This window comes from Paralichthys olivaceus, chromosome 10, assembly GCF_024713975.1.
Source record: "Paralichthys olivaceus isolate ysfri-2021 chromosome 10, ASM2471397v2, whole genome shotgun sequence".
In the NCBI taxonomy this organism is placed as follows: Eukaryota; Metazoa; Chordata; class Actinopteri; order Pleuronectiformes; family Paralichthyidae; genus Paralichthys; species Paralichthys olivaceus.
Window position 1 is genome coordinate 20937166 of NC_091102.1, and position 21609 is coordinate 20958774.

At 40.9% G+C, this 21609-nt stretch overlaps 4 protein-coding genes across 4 annotated transcripts; 2 read left to right on the forward strand and 2 right to left on the reverse strand.

The window, feature by feature from the left end:
• asdurf (ASNSD1 upstream open reading frame) lies at window positions 1-3373 on the forward strand. Its single transcript, XM_020099734.2, has 4 exons — window positions 1-215; window positions 1099-1152; window positions 2067-2142; window positions 2234-3373. Exons 1-4 carry the CDS (start codon window positions 141-143, stop codon window positions 2272-2274), a joined length of 246 nt encoding a protein of 81 aa, XP_019955293.2. The 5' UTR covers window positions 1-140; the 3' UTR covers window positions 2275-3373.
• asnsd1 (asparagine synthetase domain containing 1) lies at window positions 2295-5655 on the forward strand. The gene is made up of 3 exons (XM_069532432.1): window positions 2295-3701; window positions 3891-4072; window positions 5360-5655. The coding sequence occupies exons 1-3, from the start codon at window positions 2295-2297 to the stop codon at window positions 5604-5606; spliced, it is 1836 nt and encodes a 611-aa protein (XP_069388533.1). The 3' UTR covers window positions 5607-5655.
• On the reverse strand, window positions 4581-8892 carry LOC109637409 (uncharacterized). The gene is made up of 8 exons (XM_020099735.2): window positions 8570-8892; window positions 7985-8074; window positions 7753-7832; window positions 7546-7661; window positions 6744-6841; window positions 6099-6167; window positions 5965-6023; window positions 4581-5881 (listed from the first exon to the last, which is right to left on the reverse strand). The coding sequence occupies exons 1-8, from the start codon at window positions 8759-8761 to the stop codon at window positions 5761-5763; spliced, it is 825 nt and encodes a 274-aa protein (XP_019955294.2). The 5' UTR covers window positions 8762-8892; the 3' UTR covers window positions 4581-5760.
• A 301-nt stretch (window positions 8893-9193) lies between these two features.
• sympk (symplekin) lies at window positions 9194-21436 on the reverse strand. The gene is made up of 27 exons (XM_020099733.2): window positions 21261-21436; window positions 20829-20959; window positions 19645-19710; window positions 19397-19450; window positions 19163-19236; window positions 18943-19069; window positions 18518-18767; window positions 18254-18424; window positions 17090-17329; window positions 16672-16823; window positions 16431-16581; window positions 15850-16078; window positions 14981-15131; window positions 14661-14896; window positions 14397-14478; window positions 14196-14309; window positions 13939-14086; window positions 13241-13401; window positions 12182-12290; window positions 11973-12073; window positions 11720-11810; window positions 11512-11613; window positions 11170-11357; window positions 10785-10961; window positions 10603-10692; window positions 10015-10371; window positions 9194-9556 (listed from the first exon to the last, which is right to left on the reverse strand). The coding sequence occupies exons 2-27, from the start codon at window positions 20889-20891 to the stop codon at window positions 9389-9391; spliced, it is 3852 nt and encodes a 1283-aa protein (XP_019955292.2). The 5' UTR covers window positions 20892-20959; window positions 21261-21436; the 3' UTR covers window positions 9194-9388.
• Between the last annotated feature and the right edge of the window lie 173 nt (window positions 21437-21609).

Sequence of the window (21609 nt, forward strand, 5' to 3'; positions counted from 1 at the left end):
AGTAAAGGTAATGGTACAGAGGAACGGTAGACCTCCGAACCCGGAAACGCTTTTATCACCTCTAATTCGCAGCATGCGTGTGGTTCACCCTGAAGATAACTAGATTTATTGACTCCAAGACAGCTAAACATTTCCTCACAATGTCCTCTAAAGGCCGAGACAACGACGACAGCTTGGAATGGCAGTCTGCACTCAAGGAGGAACTCAACAAGAAGGTACTTTTAGCCAAAACATGTAGCTGGTGGCTAATATATGAGCCAACATATGTAGCTAGTGGCTAATGTGTGAGCCAATAACATGTAGCTAGTGGCTAATGTGTGAGACACAAACATGTAGCTGGTGGTTAATGTGTGAGACACAAACATGTAGCTGGTGGCTAATGTATGAGCCAATAACATGTAGCTGGTGGCTAATGTATGAGCCAATAACATGTAGCTGGTGGCTAATGTGCGAGACACAAACATGTAGCTGGTGGCTAATGTGTGAGACACAACATGTAGCTGGTGGCTAATATATGAGCCAAAATATGTAGCTAGTGGCTAATGTATGAGCCAATAACATATAGCTGGTGGCTAATGTGCGAGACACAAACATGTAGCTAGTGGCTAATGTATGAGCCAATAACATGTAGCTGGTGGCTAATGTGCGAGACACAAACATGTAGCTAGTGGCTAATGTATGAGCCAATAACATGTAGCTGGTGGCTAATGTGCGAGACACAAACATGTAGCTAGTGGCTAATGTGTGAGCCAATAACATAAAGCTAGTGGCTAATGTATGAGCCAATAACATGTAGCTGGTGGCTAATGTGCGAGACACAAACATGTAGCTAGTGGCTAATGTATGAGCCAATAACATGTAGCTGGTGGCTAATGTGCGAGACACAAACACGTAGCTAGTGGCTAATGTGTGAGCCAATAACATAAAGCTGGTGGCTAATGTGTGAGCCAATAACATAAAGCTGGTGGCTAATGTGTGAGCCAATAACATAAAGCTGGTGGCCTGGCAAAGGCCTGTTTTCTGCTGTCTGTTATCAACCTTTTCTGGACTAAACATATTTTATTTCATCAGTTCAGTGAAATATTTCTTAAATTCCAGATCAAGGAGCAGAAAGTTGTGGTGGACGAGCTCTCGAACCTGAAGAAAAACAGGGTGAGTGTGTTCAAGTGTTTTATATATGTATGCTCAAGTTATTGTGTGCACTTTGAGTGTTTTCACGATAAGTCTTAACTGTAGTGAATAAAACTAGATATAGGGGTCACATCACCAGGGAGGATTTTTGTGATGATGATGATGTGCAGCACTAGTGCTGTCAACTGTGCATGAACATATTCTATGTGTACAGATAATGTTGTAGTCCACTTTTCACAGCAGACTTGTGGTGCGGTTACTGTCATGTTATGTTAAAAAGGTTTAGATGGCAGATCATCATTTATTTCAAATTTCGTCAAGCTTCTAAGATAAACCAGTGCAAGTCACACATTTGTGGCTAATACCTTTTATGCACCTATCTTATGCATTTAGTTTTTAGATGAACTGCCTCAAAACATGATCACTAGGGCCTTAACCAATATGACACTGAGTGACAAAGTGAATTAATCTTGTGTTGGAAGCACTGGAACAAAAGTCTGTATGTGTTTTAATCCCTGTGTTATTTATTTTAGTCTTAAACTGGTATTGGCCTAACAAGTCTGAAATGAAGCTTAACCTATTCTATCAACAATAATAGGAACATTTTAGTTGAACAACTTTCCTTTGCCACATTTTGAAAACAACTTGCACTACTGATGTTTTTTCTTTGCCCAAAGAACACTCATGTTTGCACAATCCCTGTTAATACGGCCCCCCTCAGTATGTATGGTCTTGTGTGTTCGATGTGTTTGATGACCAGATATGTGTATTTATTTTTTATTATTGTTTCTCAAATACCTTTGCTACTCTTCAATTGTATTTTTATATTTTGGTTATTCATTGACACTACCAGGTAGAGAAGGGAATTGAGAGAGTCATTGCATTGATAACTTAATACTGCATATGACCACAATGATCCTAAATGCTTTTTTCAGAACGTCTACATCCAACAGAGGAACAGTAACATATTCTTCTTGGCAGACAGAAGTCAGACACTGGGTTCATGCAAAAGTAAGTTGAGTGAATTAACATAATTTAAATTGATAAGCTGATTGGTCTTATTAATTAACAATTAAACTGATTTTTTTATTTCTGTCCCCAGAGGATCTGGATAATATGAAAAAGGAGCTGCAGGACATGTGAGACTGATCTTCACCGCAACAATGTGTGGCATATTTTGTCTGCTGAGTCTGTCACCTGCTCATTTTGAGTGGGACAAAACAGTTTATGAACATTTGAAGAGAAGAGGACCCAACTGGAGCCAGGATCTAACAGTTACAGGCAGGGATCCCTGTTACCAGTGTTTATTCTCTGCCCACGTCCTTCACATGAGAGGTCTCCTTACCCCTCAGCCACTACAAGACAACATTGGAAACGTGCTGTTATGGAATGGGGAGATTTTTGGTGGTCTGCCAGTGAAGCCATCGGAGAATGACACTGTTGTTGTGTCTCAGGCACTATTGTCCTGCAACAGCCCCTCAGAGATCCTGTCAGTCCTGTCCAGTGTGAGGGGACCATGGGGGTTTGTTTACTACCAAAAGGCTGGAGACTATCTATGGTTTGGCAGAGACTTCTTTGGCAGACGGAGTTTGCTGTGGAAATTTGATGCAGGGGTTTTGACCCTGACATCTGTGGCAGCTCACAATCCTGGGTGTGATCAGTTTCCTTGGCAAGAAGTCCCAGCAGTTGGTGTTTATAGGATTGACCTTAAGGCAGTTACAGAAGCCGGGACTGTGACATTTGAGGTCTATCCTTGGGCTTATGCAGGAAAGAGTGTCATCTTTCCTTGCAATGAACCTTTACTGAAGTCTGTTCCCAGTGGCTGCACTGCTATTATGAACCAATCAGGACTGGTGCTCACCTCACCCGTGTGCCCTCTTAATATGTCCATCCCAAAGTCATTAAATGAGACAGAAGCTCAGTCAAATTCAGCTTCATCTATCAAAGATCTGCAGCAGCTGCTTGCAAGCAAAGAGGAAAATGATGAGGTGAGCCGTCTTATCGATGTTCTGAGTGAGGCGTTGAGGCGACGAGTCCAGAGTCTGCCGATTGAGGTGCCAGACGAATCACCTAATAAAGACCGGGCCAGCATTGCTATACTTTTCTCTGGTGGTATCGATTCTATGATTCTGGCTGCTTTGGCCGACCGTCACATACCTGCCCATCAGCCCATAGATCTTCTCAATGTAGCTTTCAAACTACAAGAGCCAAAGAAGCAGAAGGACTCAGCAAAAAATCACAAGAAGCACAAAAATAAGCCCACCGACACTAAGACTGACGGAGTTGGTTCCAGAACATTCAGCCCTTTTGATGTTCCAGACAGAATTACTGGGAAAGCAGGTCTCAAGGAATTACAAGACCTGAATCCGGAGAGAAGATGGAATTTTGTGGAAATCAATATTACACAAGAGGAGCTGCAGAAAATGCGCCAGGAATGTATTTGTCATTTGGTGCATCCGCTGGATACAGTTCTTGATGACAGCATTGGATGTGCTGTGTGGTTTGCAGCCAGAGGGACAGGGTTCATCTTGGAGGACAATGACCAGAGACCTTTCTCATCATCAGCTAAGGTGAGGTCCTATCATCATTGGACTGCTCTATTTAACTTTTCAATTGATGAAATCAAGTAAACAGTTTTGCAATTTTTAGTTAAGGGAATTTAATTGATTATAGATCACAAATTCATACTTACAGTATTAAAACAAAATGTTAATTGATAGATATTTCACAATTCTCATTGACCTGCTTTTGTGTTGCAGGTCATTTTGACAGGAATCGGAGCAGATGAGCAGTTAGCAGGTTACTCCAGACACAGAGTCCGCTTTAAGATGTCTGGACATGAGGGACTGATCCAGGAGCTAGCCATGGAGCTGGACAGGATCTCCTCCAGGAATTTGGGAAGAGATGACAGAGTTATAGGGGACCATGGGAAGGAGGCGAGGTACGTGTGGAACTGGTTTTAAATACAAATTTCAAGGTACCCGAACTGAAATCTTGAACTTGCTTATTTTGTCTGTGAAAAAGTTGCTTTATAGGGCTACTACCATTAACCATTACATATACTTATAGGCTTAAAAAAACTACTTTTACAGTATAAGTTGCTTGATTTGGCAAATTATAAGAGGATGCAGAATCCGAAGTCAGGAGGAGAACAGCTCAAACTGACACTGGCTTGTAACAGCTCATAGTGGTTTCGCAACTTGTTTACAAGTGTGTAGCCAGATTAAATCTTCAAATATGTACATCTTTCTTGGGTTGTTATGAGTTTGTGTAGACTAGGAAATGATATCTGGTCTCTGGTGACAGGCCTTTTTGGCAGCAGGGATTTTGATTTGTCATAGTAGGAAATACACAGGCGTCACAAACATCAGTGGCTCAGTTCCATTCCAGGTTTCCTGGAAGCCAGGCCATTGAGCCAGCCAGCAAATGGAAGGACTCTGGATCAGCAGTCATCGTTAATGTTATTTATTACAGTTGTGTGTTTCCTGTTTAAATGTGCAGTAAAAAAAAGGCCTTTTACATCAGGAAGCATAAAGAGCAGGGCAATGTTCAAGAGAAGTCCAGTAACACACACAAATGGAGAGGGAATGAGATGGGCCTCATCTTGTCACACATATTGGAACTTGCTAATGGATACAGAACATGTTATCAGGTTTCATTCTCTAGACTGAAACATAAGAGGTGTAAGGAGTTACTGTGATAACATATTTTGATATACGGTTCTGTCCAAGTCAGATGAGCAGTATTTTAGCACCCTGCACAGATGTTTTTATTTACTGTGTGTGTGGTGACACCTTGTGTCAGGTCTGAGTAGGCATGTGCAGACTGATTGACATTTCTCTCTCTCATGCTGGATCTATACATCTGCTAGGGTTGGGAATAATTTCACATTTATAACTACTTAATAGTAAAAGGTTGGACTGTGTAGATCTTGGCACAGTTCTCTCCACCATCATCAGCCTGATAAGGGGTCCTCTCAGCCACATCTAAAATACCTGTGAACTGCAACATGCTGACAATTTTAACTGGAGCTATGTATTTATCAAAAGAAATAGTCACAATACTAATTGTTGACAGTGTAGCTAGTGATCATATCTGAAGAAACAGCAACATTGCATATGTAGTTAATTTCTTTTTATCAAAAAATGGGCGCTACAAGCACCACAGATGAAATTCCATTCACCCTCATTTCAAGTATTGAATCTCACAATCACTCTTGTATCTCCAGATTTCCCTACTTGGATGAGGACGTGGTGAGCCACCTGAATTCTCTTCCTGTGTGGGAGAAGGCGGATCTGTCACTTCCTCGAGGTGTCGGGGAGAAACTCCTCTTGAGACTGACAGCGAGACAGCTCGGCCTCCGTCAGTCTGCAGTCCTGCCGAAAAGAGCCATGCAATTCGGCTCCCGCATCGCAAAGATGGAGGACAGTCGTGAAAAGGCCTCTGACAAGTGCACAAGACTCCTCACTGGTTAGAGAAATCACTGGTTGTAAGAAATTATTTTAATAAAATATGTTATAATAAGTTCTTGTTTTCCTGTTACCGATTCTTGACCATAATTTCATGATTCAGGTGACTTTTTTTTCTGTGTTTTTTTCCAGCATGTTTAAAAAATATTTTCTGTTTCTTCTACATCATGTAAGACTTTGCATCATGAAGATTTTCTTTGAAGTAAAGGTCACATTCAATATAGGACGGCAGGTTTCCAACATCAAAACGCCCAGAAATCTGATGAACATAAACTGGTTTCCTGGAAGAAAGAAAAAATATTGAGAAATGCATAAAACTATTTTTAGTTTAGTAGATCCCTCATTCCAGTCCAGCAGAAATTACCTTGGAATGAGCCAAGACACAAAGTTTCCTGGGGCATCTTTTTGTTCAATAGGAGCATCCTATGAGAATATAAAAACATACAGTTTACAATTTTCCCTTTTGTCATATGAGGGAATTAAAATGATTAAATTTACCTCCTTTTCCTCAAGGAATGTATCCAACAGAGGAAGACTTTTCTTTGAAAACACATAGAAACAAGGACACTGAAACACAATAAGATAAAAGTGTATTAGCTGCCTGTTATTGAAATATAAAAACAATTACAGGCTTTGTTCAAGTTATTGGTACATAAAATACCAGTTACCTTAACTTGCCAAATATCTGACAATGATTATAGCAAATAGTTTTAGGATAATGTAACTGGACAATGGAGCTAAACAGTCAAGACAAAGAGTTTTTATCAATACAGTAGAATGTTCTTGACTGTCCAATAAATCACCAAAATGATGAAAATATCTGACCTGACTGAGAATCATGAGGAAAGATACCAATCTGCTGATGTTTGTGTCTTAAACATGAGTCTGTCAGTGACTGCAGATACTTTTCTACAGGATATTAAATATGAGAGCTGGGTTTTCTATTCTGACTACAGGTTTTTATAAAAAGGGCTACAATTCCTACACATCATTATCACATGTTAATGTGAATACCCCCAAAACAACGCTGAGCACTTCGACATCATTGTTTTATTGTTTCAGCCGACACAACTCAAGTTGTATTAGTGTATTTAGTGTTATTTACCACTAGTAGGCTGTGGTTTGTGTTTATGGTGAACTTACTGCTCTCCTTGACTTAGTCTCAGAAGGAAGAGGTTTCTCCTTCATGCAGAGGACACAAAGTTCACTGTCTACTTCCAGTATCCCGTATTTATGGGTTTCTGTACAGAAACACAATAAAGAATTAGCTGTGAGCAAAGGCAAGATTGATACAAGGCTCACCAACTTCTATCAAGTCACATATGAGACCAAACTTATAGACTGAAGCTGCAGTGTCTAGTCGTCATAGTCTAAACGTCTGGTTCTGAAAGCACCTGATCAGCAGTGGTGGGATTTGACAAAGTACATTTACTTTGTTTCTATACTTAAGTACATTTTTTATATATCTGTACTTCAGTACTTTATTCTCAGGGACCTTTCACTTTTGCTCCAACTCCACTACATATCAGCAAATATCTGTACTCGTTTCTACTCCACAACATTTTTACAACGTACTTTATTTCATGTTCACACTATTTTTTATATTCAGTTATCAATAATGAGGGGAATTAAACCACTGATCCAATCAGAGCAGGACAGTGACTATAGACCGTCCCTCGCTCCTGAAGTGGATATGAGAGGAAACCGCCAAGACTCAGCCAGAATGATGTAGTAGATGCATGTTGAATTTGTATAAGGGAATAATAAGTGCTTTTACTTTAATTCTTTAAAGACAAAGACTAACTTTTAGTCTAGTAAGAAAGTGAATGTGGTACTTTAACTTTATACCATTTTTGTCTATTTGTACCTCTACTTTAGTAAAATGTTTGAGTACTTCCTCCACCACTGCTGATTAGCATCACTTAGCAAATGCTGTAACACTCACCTTCATCTTTGCACTGGTATGACAGCACTAGACAGCTGTCATCACACTTTGCCTGGAAGACAGAGAACTTCTCTTTGACCTGGCTGAGGCTAAAATCTTCTTTGAAGAGTGTATCACTGTTTAGGATTGGAGAGAGGACTTGATTTTCATAGCTGTACGACTATTTCTCTGAATGGTGATATTGATACTGCAAGTTTAAAGACATACCCTCCAATAGCTATAACATGGTCTTCTATCTTGAAGTGCTTTACTGCAAGCTGCAGGCAGGCCACAGCACCAAGGCGCTCCTGGTGGAGTGAGAATATGTAGAGGTTTACAGACAAGACGTGGATTTATAAGTGCAGTTCAGCATGGAGTCAGTGGATGGTTTGAAAAGGCCCAAAATGTGCCCCATAACTTAAGATGGCAGTGATAAGGATAATTGTAAAACATTATTTACGTCATTGCTTCTCGTCTGATCGCTGAGAATCTTGACATTAGTGAAACGTGCGGCCCACTCTTCAAATGCAGCTCGGTAGAGAGCGTTGGTCTGGAGAGGAGAACAGAGATAACAGGTCATTCAGAGTGAAGTACAGACACCGGCTCCTTCATATAGAACAATATCTGTTTTTAGCTTGAGTCAAGTGTGCAAAAGTTACTGAGAATATTATGAAATACAACTTATTTCTGCAGCTGCTGTACTGTTGATACAATAATATGCTGATGGTAACTTACATCATGCAGATCATTCAACCGCTATATACTGTTGGGAAGTTAGTTCTTCATTAATGCATCAAAATCAAAGTATAAAAAAGCTTCATATACAAAGATACTACAAACTACCCCTAATAAATGTATGATACAGCATAAATGAGTACATTGCTAGCTAGTAATGAACAGTGGAATGTAGTATAATATAGTTGAGTAAAACTTTAGCACAAATGAAAATATTCAAGCAAGGTAAGGTAAGTAGTAGTAGTACTACAAAAGTACTGTTGAACGATACTCGAGTCATGTACCTGACCTTTGCACTAGAGTGACTTACAACAACATAGACAGCGTCCACAGCGCAGGACGAGGTGAGAGCTCCAACCCAGTGAGAGATGAGAGCGCAGCGTCCCACCGGCAGCAGCGGCTTCGCACAGCCGACCAGGTGATCGAACCTGCCGCTGCTGTCCGCCGACACATCCCTCTGGAGCCTGGTCCCGTAACCAGCGGCGAGAATGACCGCTTTCATCCGGACTGCGGGCGGAGGGCAGCGGATCAGGAGCGGATGTGTGTCTCCTGCTCAGGCGGAACTCTTTAAAGTTAGTACACAACCCGGAGCGACGCAGGTACGGACTCTTCTCGCGAGGTGACGAGCCCCGGTAAACAATGAGCTGATTCAGTCTCGCGAGAGCAGGGCTTGAGACTAGCTCCGGTTTGTATTTACAAAATAAAAGTCGCACATATTCCCCTCAATTCAACAAAACCGGAACAACGACATTTGTGGTTAAATAAATGAAGTAATCGCCAAAGCTAAGTTGGTTTTCTGGACACACTTTAAAGTTGTTCAAAACTAAAAACCTTTTCCCATCCATGATCTTTATTATTATTATTATGTTATTGGTAGATGCATGCTGGACCACCTGGCAGTATTTGGGGAAGATAATGGAGACAGACAGAAAACCAATGTTTTGTTAATTTATTTGCCAACTCAATATGACAATGAAGACATACGGAACACTTCCGTACACAAAACTTTATTATACTGTATTTATTTCCTCAGTCTGTTTTCTACAAATACAAAAAGAATTCTTGACACAAAATCGTAAAAAAAAACTTAACTGTTGAGGACAGATTTCTTTTACTTTGAGTGTATTTGTCATTCCATATCCTCGCTTCCGCTTTCAGCATCAGAGCCGGTGACTTCAGCTTCAACATCTCTCTCTGGCTCCTGGAGATCTGAAGGTTCAGGTTGAGATACCTCTGATAGCTCCTCAGCTGGTTCTGGCTGAGGTGAAGGTGTCTCACTTGCTCTCTCCAATTCCACCTGAGGAGAAGCAAAAAAAAGAATCTTTGTGAGGACTATTTTGAGCACAGAACTTTTAGAGGGGCTGGGCAATGGATTATGCCAATGATAAGATAGAAGTATAAAGTTGTGAGGATGTGTGTGTTCTAGTTTTGTCCTGTTTATTTTGTAGTACTTTGCTGTAAATTGTAATAAAGTATTGTCAAATGTAAAGCTTTTACGGACCCCAGGAAGAATAAAGCTGTAGCTAATGGGGATCTTGACAAACTAAACCTTTCGACTTTTATATACAATTTTATCTTAACCTTTTGTGGGATCTGTTGGTCCATTCTAGTCCAAAAGCATATCTGTTACACAAACAAGCTCATATTTTTTAGGAGGTTTCATTGCCATCGCTACAATGGAGTTTTAACACTAACACATAGACGTAATTGGTCAATTTTATGTGATGTAATGCAATCACATTTCATTCAATTTACCTGGGAGACAGTGTCAACACTTTCCTCTTGTATCACAGGTTCAAACTCTTCTTGCTCCATTGGTTCTTCATCCTGCACGATGGTTGGCTCGTGCTGGACCGGCTCGTGCTGGACCGGCTCGTGCTGGACCGGCTCAGGCTGGAGCAGTTCCTGTTGGACTGGCTCCTGCTGGAATGGTTTGTGCAGGAACGATTCATGTTGGACCGGCTCGTGCTGGAACTGTTCTTGTTGGACCAGCTCCTGCTGGAACTGTTCGTGTTGGACCGGCTCGTGCTGGACTGCCATCTCTGGTTCTTTCAGGGTTGCAGTGGGAGCCATTTCTGAAACTGGGGCAGCTGGAGCAGTGAGTGTTTCGATCTGTGTGATAAAGCAGAGAGGGACCCAATGATAAGCAAATAAATGGAGGGATGCCTCATTGGTGTTTAAAAATGTGGACCATCAGAAATTTACAACATATGAGCTGATAGTTAAGAAAAAAAGGAATTCACACAATTACACAGGCTCTTGAAGAATATCTATACATATGTCACTCAAGGACATAAAACTTTTATGGCACAGAAAAGTGAGAGTAGCATCTTTATCCATTACCTCTTTCTCCGCAACAGGCTCTACTGGTTTCTGCTGTGACTTTTTATTTGCTTCCAGGATCGTCATGATGGAGGTGGGTATGTGAGCTTGCTGTTAAAGAGAAACAGGGGCAGTTAGTAACTAAGTAAAGCCCAAGAGAGACAGAATTGTGGACTGGGAATGAGGTTCATTTAACACGTTACCTGATGAGGGGTGAAGGAGTGGACATGCTGTAGAAGAGGATCTCTCATCTCTGGGCAGCGTTCAAACACACTTGTCAGTTGGGCGGGCGGCAGCTGTAGGAGCACGCTGTATGACTGAGGCTTGGTCCTTTGGCAGCATTTCACAAATCCTTCCCACACCTTAGGATATTTCCACACCTAGAGGGGAGCAGAACAACCAGTGACACAGCAAAAATTATGATCGGGATTGATATCTATTTGTGAACTTTCTCCAGTCCAATATGGATTGGACAAATTCTTATCTATTTGACCAGGCCGTAGAAAGAAATATTAGGAAAAACAGTGAGAAGCTGTGAATACTGAACATCATGACTGCAGAAATAAATGGCTGGAGTTTGATGCTGACCTGCTTCACAATGAGGCGGGACAGGATGTTCATGACAAAGCCGCCAAGTCTGGGATACATGGTGAGAGACTGAATGACGGTGCGCATGAGCAGCATGGGGAGGGGACTGTGCTCCATCAGCTGCTGCATCACCACCGCCAAAACCTCCGAAGTGTAAACATTCTTTTCCCCAAAGCAGAGGTTGGTAGCTGCAGTAAAAACACACACAGCATCATGCGTGTTGTCAACAGACTGATTGATAAACCACTGAACAGACCTGAACAGTTTGTTACTCGGCCAAGTTTAATTGCATTAAGGATTTTTCAAGGTTTTGGCTGGAAGGTTTAATCACTAACCACCAACCTTTTATGATAGACTTCATGTCACATTTGGTGGAGTCTATGTTGTGTAAGGCAATGAGCAGGTCTCCTGGGGTGAGAGGGGACACAGAGGAACTTCCTTCACCTGAAAGACAACATAAAACAGTGAGTGTATGCATATGTATTAAAAAAAAGACTTAGGAAGGAAGGCAGCCTGACATCCACTGCTGAAAGACAGAATTGACTCTTACTGTGCTGAGTTCCCAACAGACGGTTGAACACCTCCTTTACAACAATGGGGTTGAGTTTGATGAGCTTGGGAAGAGCCTGGATGACTTCATTCTTTATGAGGAAAACAACCAAAACAAAATCCAGGGGAGGATACATTTTGATTTTCAAAAATTAGCATGACAGCTGCGATGCAGTGTGATAAACATATTACCAAAGTACATCATTCTCCAAATCACTCACCAATAAAATCCCACCTGAGTTTCAGAACATTACCTTTTCTAAGCCATTTATGACCGGAATTAGGAAACGAACATCTGGCACACGTTTATGGTAAAGATCTCGAACTCTCTCCACCAGCTCAGGAGACGGAGGCACTGGATAAAGGAAATAAAGGATTTATATCAACACCACTCATTTGACCTCATCTATTGTGCATCAGGACTGGGATTTAAACTAATTCTTTTTTGGCAATGGCTTTTTACCTTTATCAGTCAAAATGTGCAGGCAGCGGGTGACTAAAGTCTCTGCTCCTTTAGGACAGTTTTCAACCAGAAGCAGCAGCTCTGGCGAGTTCATTCCCATTCCACGGATCTACAAACATGGTGAGAACAAACATGGTTATTACAATTCAAAATGAACCCAGCTCAAGAGACGCATTTATTAATTGAATTTCTTCCTTTGGTGGATGACTTTTTATGAATATTAACGTTAAAAGATCGTCAAACTTCCCTTTTTTTAAACTACACGTGAAATGACATTGTAGGTTTCAGACAGTTGTTTTCTTCTTTTTGATTTCACCACCACAAACCGTTACTTTTGCTCTCATTTATCTTATCTTATCAGCAATCCAGTTAAAAACCTATGAAGGGAAAGATAGACATACAGTCCAGACTTTGCCCTTGTTTGATTTAGTCATGCTTGTCTTTCCGGGAAATCTTAACAGCTGTGCATCAGATAAACAAATCCCTCCCTCAAACACCCACAGAACCTTGTGTTTAACAATTAATTTCAGATTTTGGTTGTAATCTCTTTAACTTAACACAACAGCTTTGTCTTAACATCACTATTTTCATCTGACATACTTTAAAAACACTTTTTAGCATCTAGGTCTAGAAGCAAATATTGTGTTTATATAATTGAATTGTAAAAACACAAACATAAAGACATTCCAGTGTGAGAATTAATTAATATTCAATTGTGAACAAGAAGCAACAGCACTACAGCGATGGTCTTAACAAATTCTGGTGAAACTTCAAGATCAAGTTCTACATTAGTTCTTGTATTGGTTGTTTTTTATGGAAATAATGTGCAAAAATAGATTTTCCAATAGCTCAAACATACATTTCTTTATAGAAGAACATTTTTGGAACATAACTACTGAATTCAAAACCTTTTTTTAGTTGTATAGAGAGGCTCACTCATGCTCATAAATACTGATGAACTGTCTCATACAAGCTTGTCAACCAACGATTGAGTTCTAAACAAGGAACAAAAAACAGCATCCTCCAAAAGACAGGGAATGAGAGTGAGAGGTGACTTACAGGCTGCTCTATTGCTCGAAGCACACTGCGCTTGATGTCAGCGATGGCCTCAGTGTAGACAGAAGCGAGCTCATGGACCAGCCGGTGGTTTAGAGGAAGCAGAGACAGGTAAAGGAACAGACACTGTCTCACCGTCTCTTCAGTCCAGGGAGAAGCCACCTCTGTTTCAAACACAGAAAATGTGAGGTTGCAGGAGAAGACTGATAATACAGAAGATGCATGTTTATCTTTATTTGGTTTGGAGGTAATAATTAGGCAGGAAAAGTGAAAGAAAAGGGTTTTTTAATGCCACCAGAGACTCATGCTTGTGCACAATACATTGTGTTGAGAGCCTGGCCTATTAGATTCAAGAGCATTCTAAAACCTCTGTGGGCGTGTGCGTTTGCATGACACTATAAAAACACTTCATGACAACAGATTGCTCATTCTTACATCTAAATAAGTAAAGAGAAGGCAATGTCTTTGCATTGAGTCAGTTGTCAACACATATCTATATGCTACATGCATTTACCAGAAAACTGACGCTGCAAAGAAGCTGGTCAACAAATTTACTCTGTGAATGTACATACTGTATATGCTTTCACAGAAAAATAACAAATCGTTAAATATTTGTATTAAACAGCAAAATCTGATTCGACTGATAAAATTCTTGGTCAGGTTAAGCCTTATATTAAAAAAAATCCATATGTATCCCAAACCTGTGTCTTTGTCAGCCCCAAAGAGAAGAGATGGAGGGTTGGGGTGGACGAGAAGCTGCAGGTAGTTCAGGGCAAACTTTTCTATGTAGTCTCTGAGCTGGTCTTTCTCATACATACGCTTCAGAAAAGCCAAGGCAGTGGTCCGCACCTGAAAACACCGTCACTGAAAATTTGAAAAACTACGCAGACATTTTTTTTTTCCAGAAATGTACAAAGGTGGGAGCTGCACTTAAAATAAGGTCAAGGAATATTATCACCTTCTCTTTTTCATGTGAGCTGAGATCAAGAAGAACATGCAGATACTGAAACTGCCTTGAGGGTCGTTTGATGATGAGCTCCTTCAGAGTCGTCATGCCCAAATACACCCGAGACTGAAAGAAAGGTGAAAACAAAGACTGAAGTGGATATGTTAGGAGTTGACACTATACAACAAGCTATGTCTTTGTCCTGCCATTTACCTCGTCCTCGCAGTACCGTCTTATTACTTCCAAAGCAGATTCTGTTATAATGGGAGCCTCCAGTACCAGTTTGGTGAAGAGTCTAAAAGAGACAGAATGTGAAAACAAAATGTGACTCAGTTTGTGCTGGTGATTGGTTCACAGTGTCACAAAATAAACACTGTTTTATCATATTCAGTCAATACAGAAGATATATCCAGTAAACCATGTCCGTCAATTTGTTTAAATAAGAAAAATATTTCAAATAAGTGAATGTTTCCTCACCCATCTCTCTGCTCTGGTTTCTCCTGCAGGCCTGACAGCAGGGTGAAGAGACAGTGGTCATAACTTTCCAACAGCCCAGAGGGCAGCTGGCTGAGGTAAGTGTTGTACTCTTGGTACAGGAGAGAAAATGCCAGGTCACTCCTGGTCCTGATGTCATCTAAAATAAACTCCAGCACATCTTCTTTCATCATCCCGTCAAACTGCGTCACAAGCCTGGAGAGGAGCTTGACTCGGACCTGCCACACAGATTGAATATGGTCACCTCGTTAAACGAGCACAAAAGAGGTTCATTAAAAATCATGTGCAGGTTGAGTACTTACATGGGACATGCCACTTTGAGCAATAGCCTTCTCTGAATGTAGGATGCGTTTGACTGCTTTGGAGGTCAACGTCTCAATCTGGGGGTCTGATAAAGGCTGGACGACATCTGACAACCGAAACACCTTTTTCCTCCCACTCGCCCCTGTCATTCTAGAAAAGAACAAGATCATAAACTGCTCAGATTAAATCAATCACATTTTATTTGTATAGCCCAAATTAACAAATCACAATTTGTCTCATAGGGCTTAACAAGGTGTGACATCCCCTTAAAGAGAGCCACATGTGAGGGTTCCTCTCCCAGGATGGACAGAACTGCAATAGATGCCACGTGTAACTCAGACAATTGGGTCTGGACTTTCTCTGGAGTTTGACTTTCATATATGAAGAACACAGCAGGAGATTTTTTTGGTCAGATGTGTTCACATGCAAAAATCACAGGAGCGTTCAGGTTGGGATGAAGCAGCATGCATTTACATAGTATGTAAATTCCACTGTGAAGATCATGTGTGTTCTTTTAAAGCACATCAACACCGGCGTCGGCCCTTATCACCAAAAGCTTCTTTTTAGTTTTTATTTTCAGTTTTGCATCAACGCACTCATCCCTGGTGAATTTTCTCGATTATCTCCTGCTGTATTCTTGTGTGGGTGCATTCGGACATTATCCAGAGTTTTTAATAGCGGGCTAGCAAGAGAAACTCTGGAGAATGTCCACAGCAACTGATTAGGACATTTGTGTTCTCACATACAGCCACTATGAAAACTTTCAGGAGACTGTTTGGAGCTCGGTGCTGGTCTGATAGCAGCTATATAGGAGAGTCAGTGTGAAATATAGAAAGGTGCAGCTTTCAGTGCTTGTGCCAGAACTCACTTGGTTTGTGCAGTGGGCAGGATGGGCTCAGGAAGCCTCTTGACAGTGGCGGGACTGGGAGCCTCAGTGGGTGGAGCGTTTTCTGAGTAACCTCCCACCACGGAGATCGCTTGGCCCATCATCACAGCTGGAACTTTACGTTTGATGAGCAGGTCTTTAGATCCAGAGTCTTCCTCGTTATCTTCCTCTTTGCATGCTTCATCCTCTCTGGCTTTGCACTGCTCAAGTCCTAAGATATACAGTGAATGCGCGTGGAACATACTTTTATCAAAATTAAAACAATACATATCTGATGATGGCTTTTGGCCAGGTTTTTCTTTTCACATGTAAACACTGTACCTTGTTGTTACAGCCACTTTTTGAAATGAGGCAGGATGTTTTACAACTTTCACAACGACTGAAATGTTGAACAGTTAAATGTTCTTGAAACCATAAATTATTAAAAGTTATAAAATACAAAAACATTTTAAGCCCCAGCCAAATATATGTGTAGTGTTCCTTTGTATAAATAAATAACAAAAAGATCCTTATCAAGCTAAATTCTATGCATTCTGATGACAGTGCATGTCTTTGTTACTAACCTGGACCAATCCCGGCAGAAGTCATCTGTGTTGCCATCAGCCTGGCCAGATGTTTAATCTGCGCATCGGTGCCTGCGGACTCCACAGGCGTGTATGTGGCCTGGAAGGATGCTGGCATGACATCAGGCAGATACACCATGCTGATGAGCACCTGAACAACAACACAGAGATATAAGCTGAATGGTCACAGTCTAATTTTAATGAGAAACAAACTTTAAAAAAAACATTGGCCGCTGCTCACCAGGTTGGCAACATTCTGTGGGTTGAGCAGCGGGTGCAGAAACTCAGCTGTGAGGTCAATGGCAGACTGTACGACTGGAGCAGCGGCTGGTTTAGGGGCGGTGAGAGGAGCAGGCTCCTCTTTGTCCTCATCATCTTCCATCAAGGTCGGTTCTAAACTCAAGAAGAACAAACATCAGAAATACTGCACTGTGGATGTGGCACTCTGATTCTGTAGATACATTAAACTGTAAAGTAGTAAATGTCAGAATGTGTACAATGGTGTGGAGCTGTACAGAACTACAGTACTTTTGCATATTTTTTAGCTGATTTAAAACTCTGGCAAAATAGAAAATGTTTTTGAAATAATCTCTATACTTTCCACATGCACTTAGCACTTAGCATCAAATTACGACACGCTGGATGTGACTGTGACTCACCCATCTTAACCTTCTTTCCCTCTGTGTATTGCTCATGGCGAGGTCTTTTGCGCTGCTCGCGCAATGCAGGCGTGGAGCGGGTAATTTCACTCTGGGGCATTCCCAGGTCCAGCAGCAAAGTGCTGATCTGACCCTGGAACTCCAGGCTGCAGGGATGCTTGAGGACCGCCACTAGATGCAGCTTCAGGTTTTTCCTCACACTGCTCACCTGAGACTTGGCCAGAGTCGGCGGCAGGTTTGCTAAAAAGGTTTAAGTATACAGAAATAAATTAAATTGGTATTTCATATATCATATTAAATACAGTGAAATTCTGCATTGAGCACAAACATTTACACTAAATGCCATAACACGTTGTACACTCGCAATGGATGGCGCCAGGGGATGTGCGTTGTGAGAGACTATTGTTTGCAGGGCTCCAGACTGACTCTTTACATTGTTTGCACCAATTTTTTTGTTTAGGTGCACCAGCACATAATGTAGGTGCACCTAAAATGTTTCACTGCGCCTTTTTGCGCCACAATAACTGATTACACCTTTTCTTGACAGTTTCCAAATGTAAAGTGCGCGCAGGTTGGCAGGAGTGTGGAGTGAGGACACTCAGACAGAGACTTTGACACGGCACAAACCAACCGCTGCTTCTACTCTGATCCTGAAAGTCTTAGTAAGTCGCACATCACAGACTTTTGGTTGCATGTGCACAAAAATGGTCACACTCGAGAGCCATGGTTTTGCGTGACTGCATTCATTCTTTTCCATTCTCTGTTACTTTATCACACTACATTTCCTTATGTGTGGTGAAAAATGGGTTAAAAAACAGCCCGTGGTGGAAGAGGAGCAGATGTAAATGGTCAAATGTGAAAAACAAAAAATGTACATAGTTAAAATAACTTTTGTCAAGATATTTTTCTATACTTATATATTTTGGATCAAAATAATTGAAGCCAAATTCTATGTAAAAATGATTTTTGTACTTTCTTTTAAATCTTTAACAAAATTCTGTACTTGTATCATATATTCAGGTTTTCTGACTCACATAAACTTTCATCTTAGGTTGTACAGAGGTAACCGATATGAAGAATTTGAAGATTCTCCAGTTCAAAGGGTTAAATTGTGATTTGTGATTGTGCGTGTACATTACACAAGACTGGCTCAAAAGGACTCACCATGCAGTGTCTCATATGCCTGCACCACCTCTGACATGAACATTGGCCTCTGACGGGCAATAGTGGCCAGTGAGCCCAGTGCTGTAGTGAGGTTTATGCTGGAAATGGCCGGGTGGACCATGAACTTCAGCAGCTTCTCCAGCGCAGACTTTCCTTCCTCGCACAAGACGTCTGTTGAAAATTGAGAATAACCAAAATTTAATGGACTAAACTGAAAAAAATATATAAATAAATTTCCCTGTGACAGGATTCTTATATCTGTACCATATCGAATGTATGAGTGATCTTTAGGAACTTTATCCAGGCTGATGTCACCCTCCTGTCTTTTGGGGATGTCAGAGTCTGATGTCCGTGGTGACAGACTGATAATTAGTGACTCTGTGAACTTGATGGCATGAGTGCGCACGCCGTCATTTTCAGAATCCAGCTGGGCCAGAACATCCCCTTTCATCTGTGTGACCATATCCCAGCATGCCTCCTGCATGTCTGATACTGTTTTGGAGCGTACCAGCCACTGTCACAAAAGAGCATAAATGTGTGAAAAGACAACCGATAGTGGTAATACCAATTGATTTAGTTGGGTATTCCTATGATTACCAGACTACATCACATGTACCATATTTCCTCTTTTGGGTAAATCACAGTCCATAATGTGTCAGTTTGAGCATTTCGTGGATAACTGTACTAACCTGTAGAGTAACTTTGTACAGCTGGGTGAGAGTGAGGATGGCTTTTTTCACCACATTCACACTTTCATCCTTCAGCAACATGTTCAGGTTGGCTATCAGTCTAAGGAGGAGCTCATTGTCCCTCTTACTGCGAAACACATAAAACAGTAAAAGGTTAAAAAAGTTGGGGACATTTTTTTCTTTCATGAACATGAAATTTAAAACTTGTCAAGAAACTCACCAGGCTTCCTCTATGAAGCCGATGACAAACTTTTTAACCTCAATAGACTTGTCAGTCTGAAACGCAATCATCTCCTACAGGATGAAAAGAGCAGTGGAAGGATTATGAAACAATTTTCCAAATTGTAAAGGTGCACAGAACATTTTTTATTTAATTTGGCTTATTAATTACCGTATAAATTACATGTCAAATGAACTACAATTAGTTAATAAAGATGCACAAAGATTTACTTACATCCAAGAAATTGTCAAGAAGGGAGGGGTCCTTGTTGATGATAAGCTCCTGGACCTGAAATTTTAAATAAAGTCACTGAATCTATTTTGCCACAGATTGCCTTCATATTGTGAGTACGTGAATCACATCCCAACACACACTGGGGCATGGAGCAGGGACACACCCAGGAAAGATCAACACATGAAACAGTACATTAGTAATGCTGGAAAACATTTTGTCTATATTGATGGGAAATAAAGGTCACAAACCTGTTTGAGAACAGCAAGCTTCTCCTCTGTGGCTATCAGAGCAGCCTGATTCAGGAGCTCCACCACCTGAGAGGACAAGAGAAAACCTTTAACTTTACAACATGGAGAGAAAGGCCTGGTGTCATCTGACCCAAATTATAGTAATTCTATTCTTCTTCATTTAGTAATGTAACAGCTGACTTTTTTAATGCCGAACGTTCTGGGGGCTGTGCTACCAAGCAAGTTCAACATAATAGTTTATCATTATTTAGCTTCACTGGCCACCATGATAACCTGGACTATGAAGCCTGTTATCAACTGTCTCAGTTAACCCTGGGTTTTCTTATACATGTATTTATGTGACAAAAGAAAAGTTGTTAACTATATGCAGCATCATCAGAACCATGAAGAGTTCTTAATATGATATGAAAAGAAACGCTGCTGCTGCTGATGATCACTGAATTAGAAAAGAAATTGTAGAAACATTTTCAATCTTTACAGTATAAGCCCATGAATAATCTGTAAAATAGAAGATGATTCTTATTAAGGCATTTAGAAGTATTATAGGTATTTAGGTATAGGGTTTTGTCTGATGATGACTATGATGAACATATGATGCAGATAAAGAACTTAAAGTGATGTCAGCATGTTTACTGCCAAAACTAAGGGGAGGGAGCAATGTGTGATGAGTCTGACTGAAATGTTGTTGTATGTTATTGATGAACACTGACAAAAATGAACACTGTTCTATATTTCTTATGATCATGCATGAATATTTCAGTCCAATTGACCTGATCAAGCATTGTCTAGTATGTCTCTTAGATTACTTCAGCTTCCGTTCATAATAGTTTCTTCATCAACAGACAAAGACAAAAATACCCAATAATTAACTTCAAGTATATATTTGGGCTGTGATTCTGTTCTATTCAAGTTATTTGATCATATTATGTACATCTCATTTTGTTGAATGTCACTTTGGGATGTCGCTATAACCAAATTTACCAGCAGATATCTGATTATTTTCTGTCATATGTTAACAATCCAGAGTTGACTGATTTAGTGCAGGTTATCCTTGCGGGCCGCTGTAAGGTTCAGTTCAGACCATAGAAACGTATCCTGTGTATTTTACACCTGCCTCATACTGCAGGTCCCAGGTCTACTCATCCATGGAAGGCGGCATTAGGATGTAAACAGCAGAGCGTTACCTTTTCACTCGTGGTCATATCGATCATATGGGAGGTTTCTCCCTCCTCTGAAGAAAGATCCATGATGCTGCTCCGCTTCTCTCACTGTGTGAGCAGCATGGTCTTCAACAATGATGTCAAACCCGGGATCTCTGTGAAAATATGAATTCTTAATAGCACCACAACCCGCCGGGATTTGTCACACTGCAGCTGAGAGTTGGTCAGTGTGTGTGAGGCTGGAGTTAGCGTGCTACCCAATACCGATCTGAGCATTAGACCTGACTTTCAATACTACACAACAGAACAATGCATTAGTTATAAAGTGTTAGGGACCACGCTTCAACCGCTAAGTGCCACAAACACTCAGCTAACTAGCCAGCGAAGTAGCCCCATGCTAACCGCAATGCTAATCCTATGAGTTGCTGTATGAACAGATGTGTCGTGGCTACTCACAGATACTCGGGCTCGTTGCCTCGTCAGAGCAACAACAACTAAATGTGGCTGCTGTCACAAACGTATCAATGCAGAAAGTGTAAGGTGATTAATAAGCGCTGTGTTCACTGCGCTGTCCCTAAACCGAGGCTGCCATTTTTCATTTAACCAGCGGTGCTGCTTCTTCTTCGTCTTCTTCTTTTGTGAACTGAGCGCATAGCACCAGAGGCAGCCGCCGCCCCCTGCTGGAGACTGCGAGCACCATGCGAGAAAATGTTTCCTTTTCTCATACTTCGATTAAAACAGATAAAACAGTGGAAAATAACGCTAAGGATAAATACAAAGGACACCATGTTAAAACACATGTTAA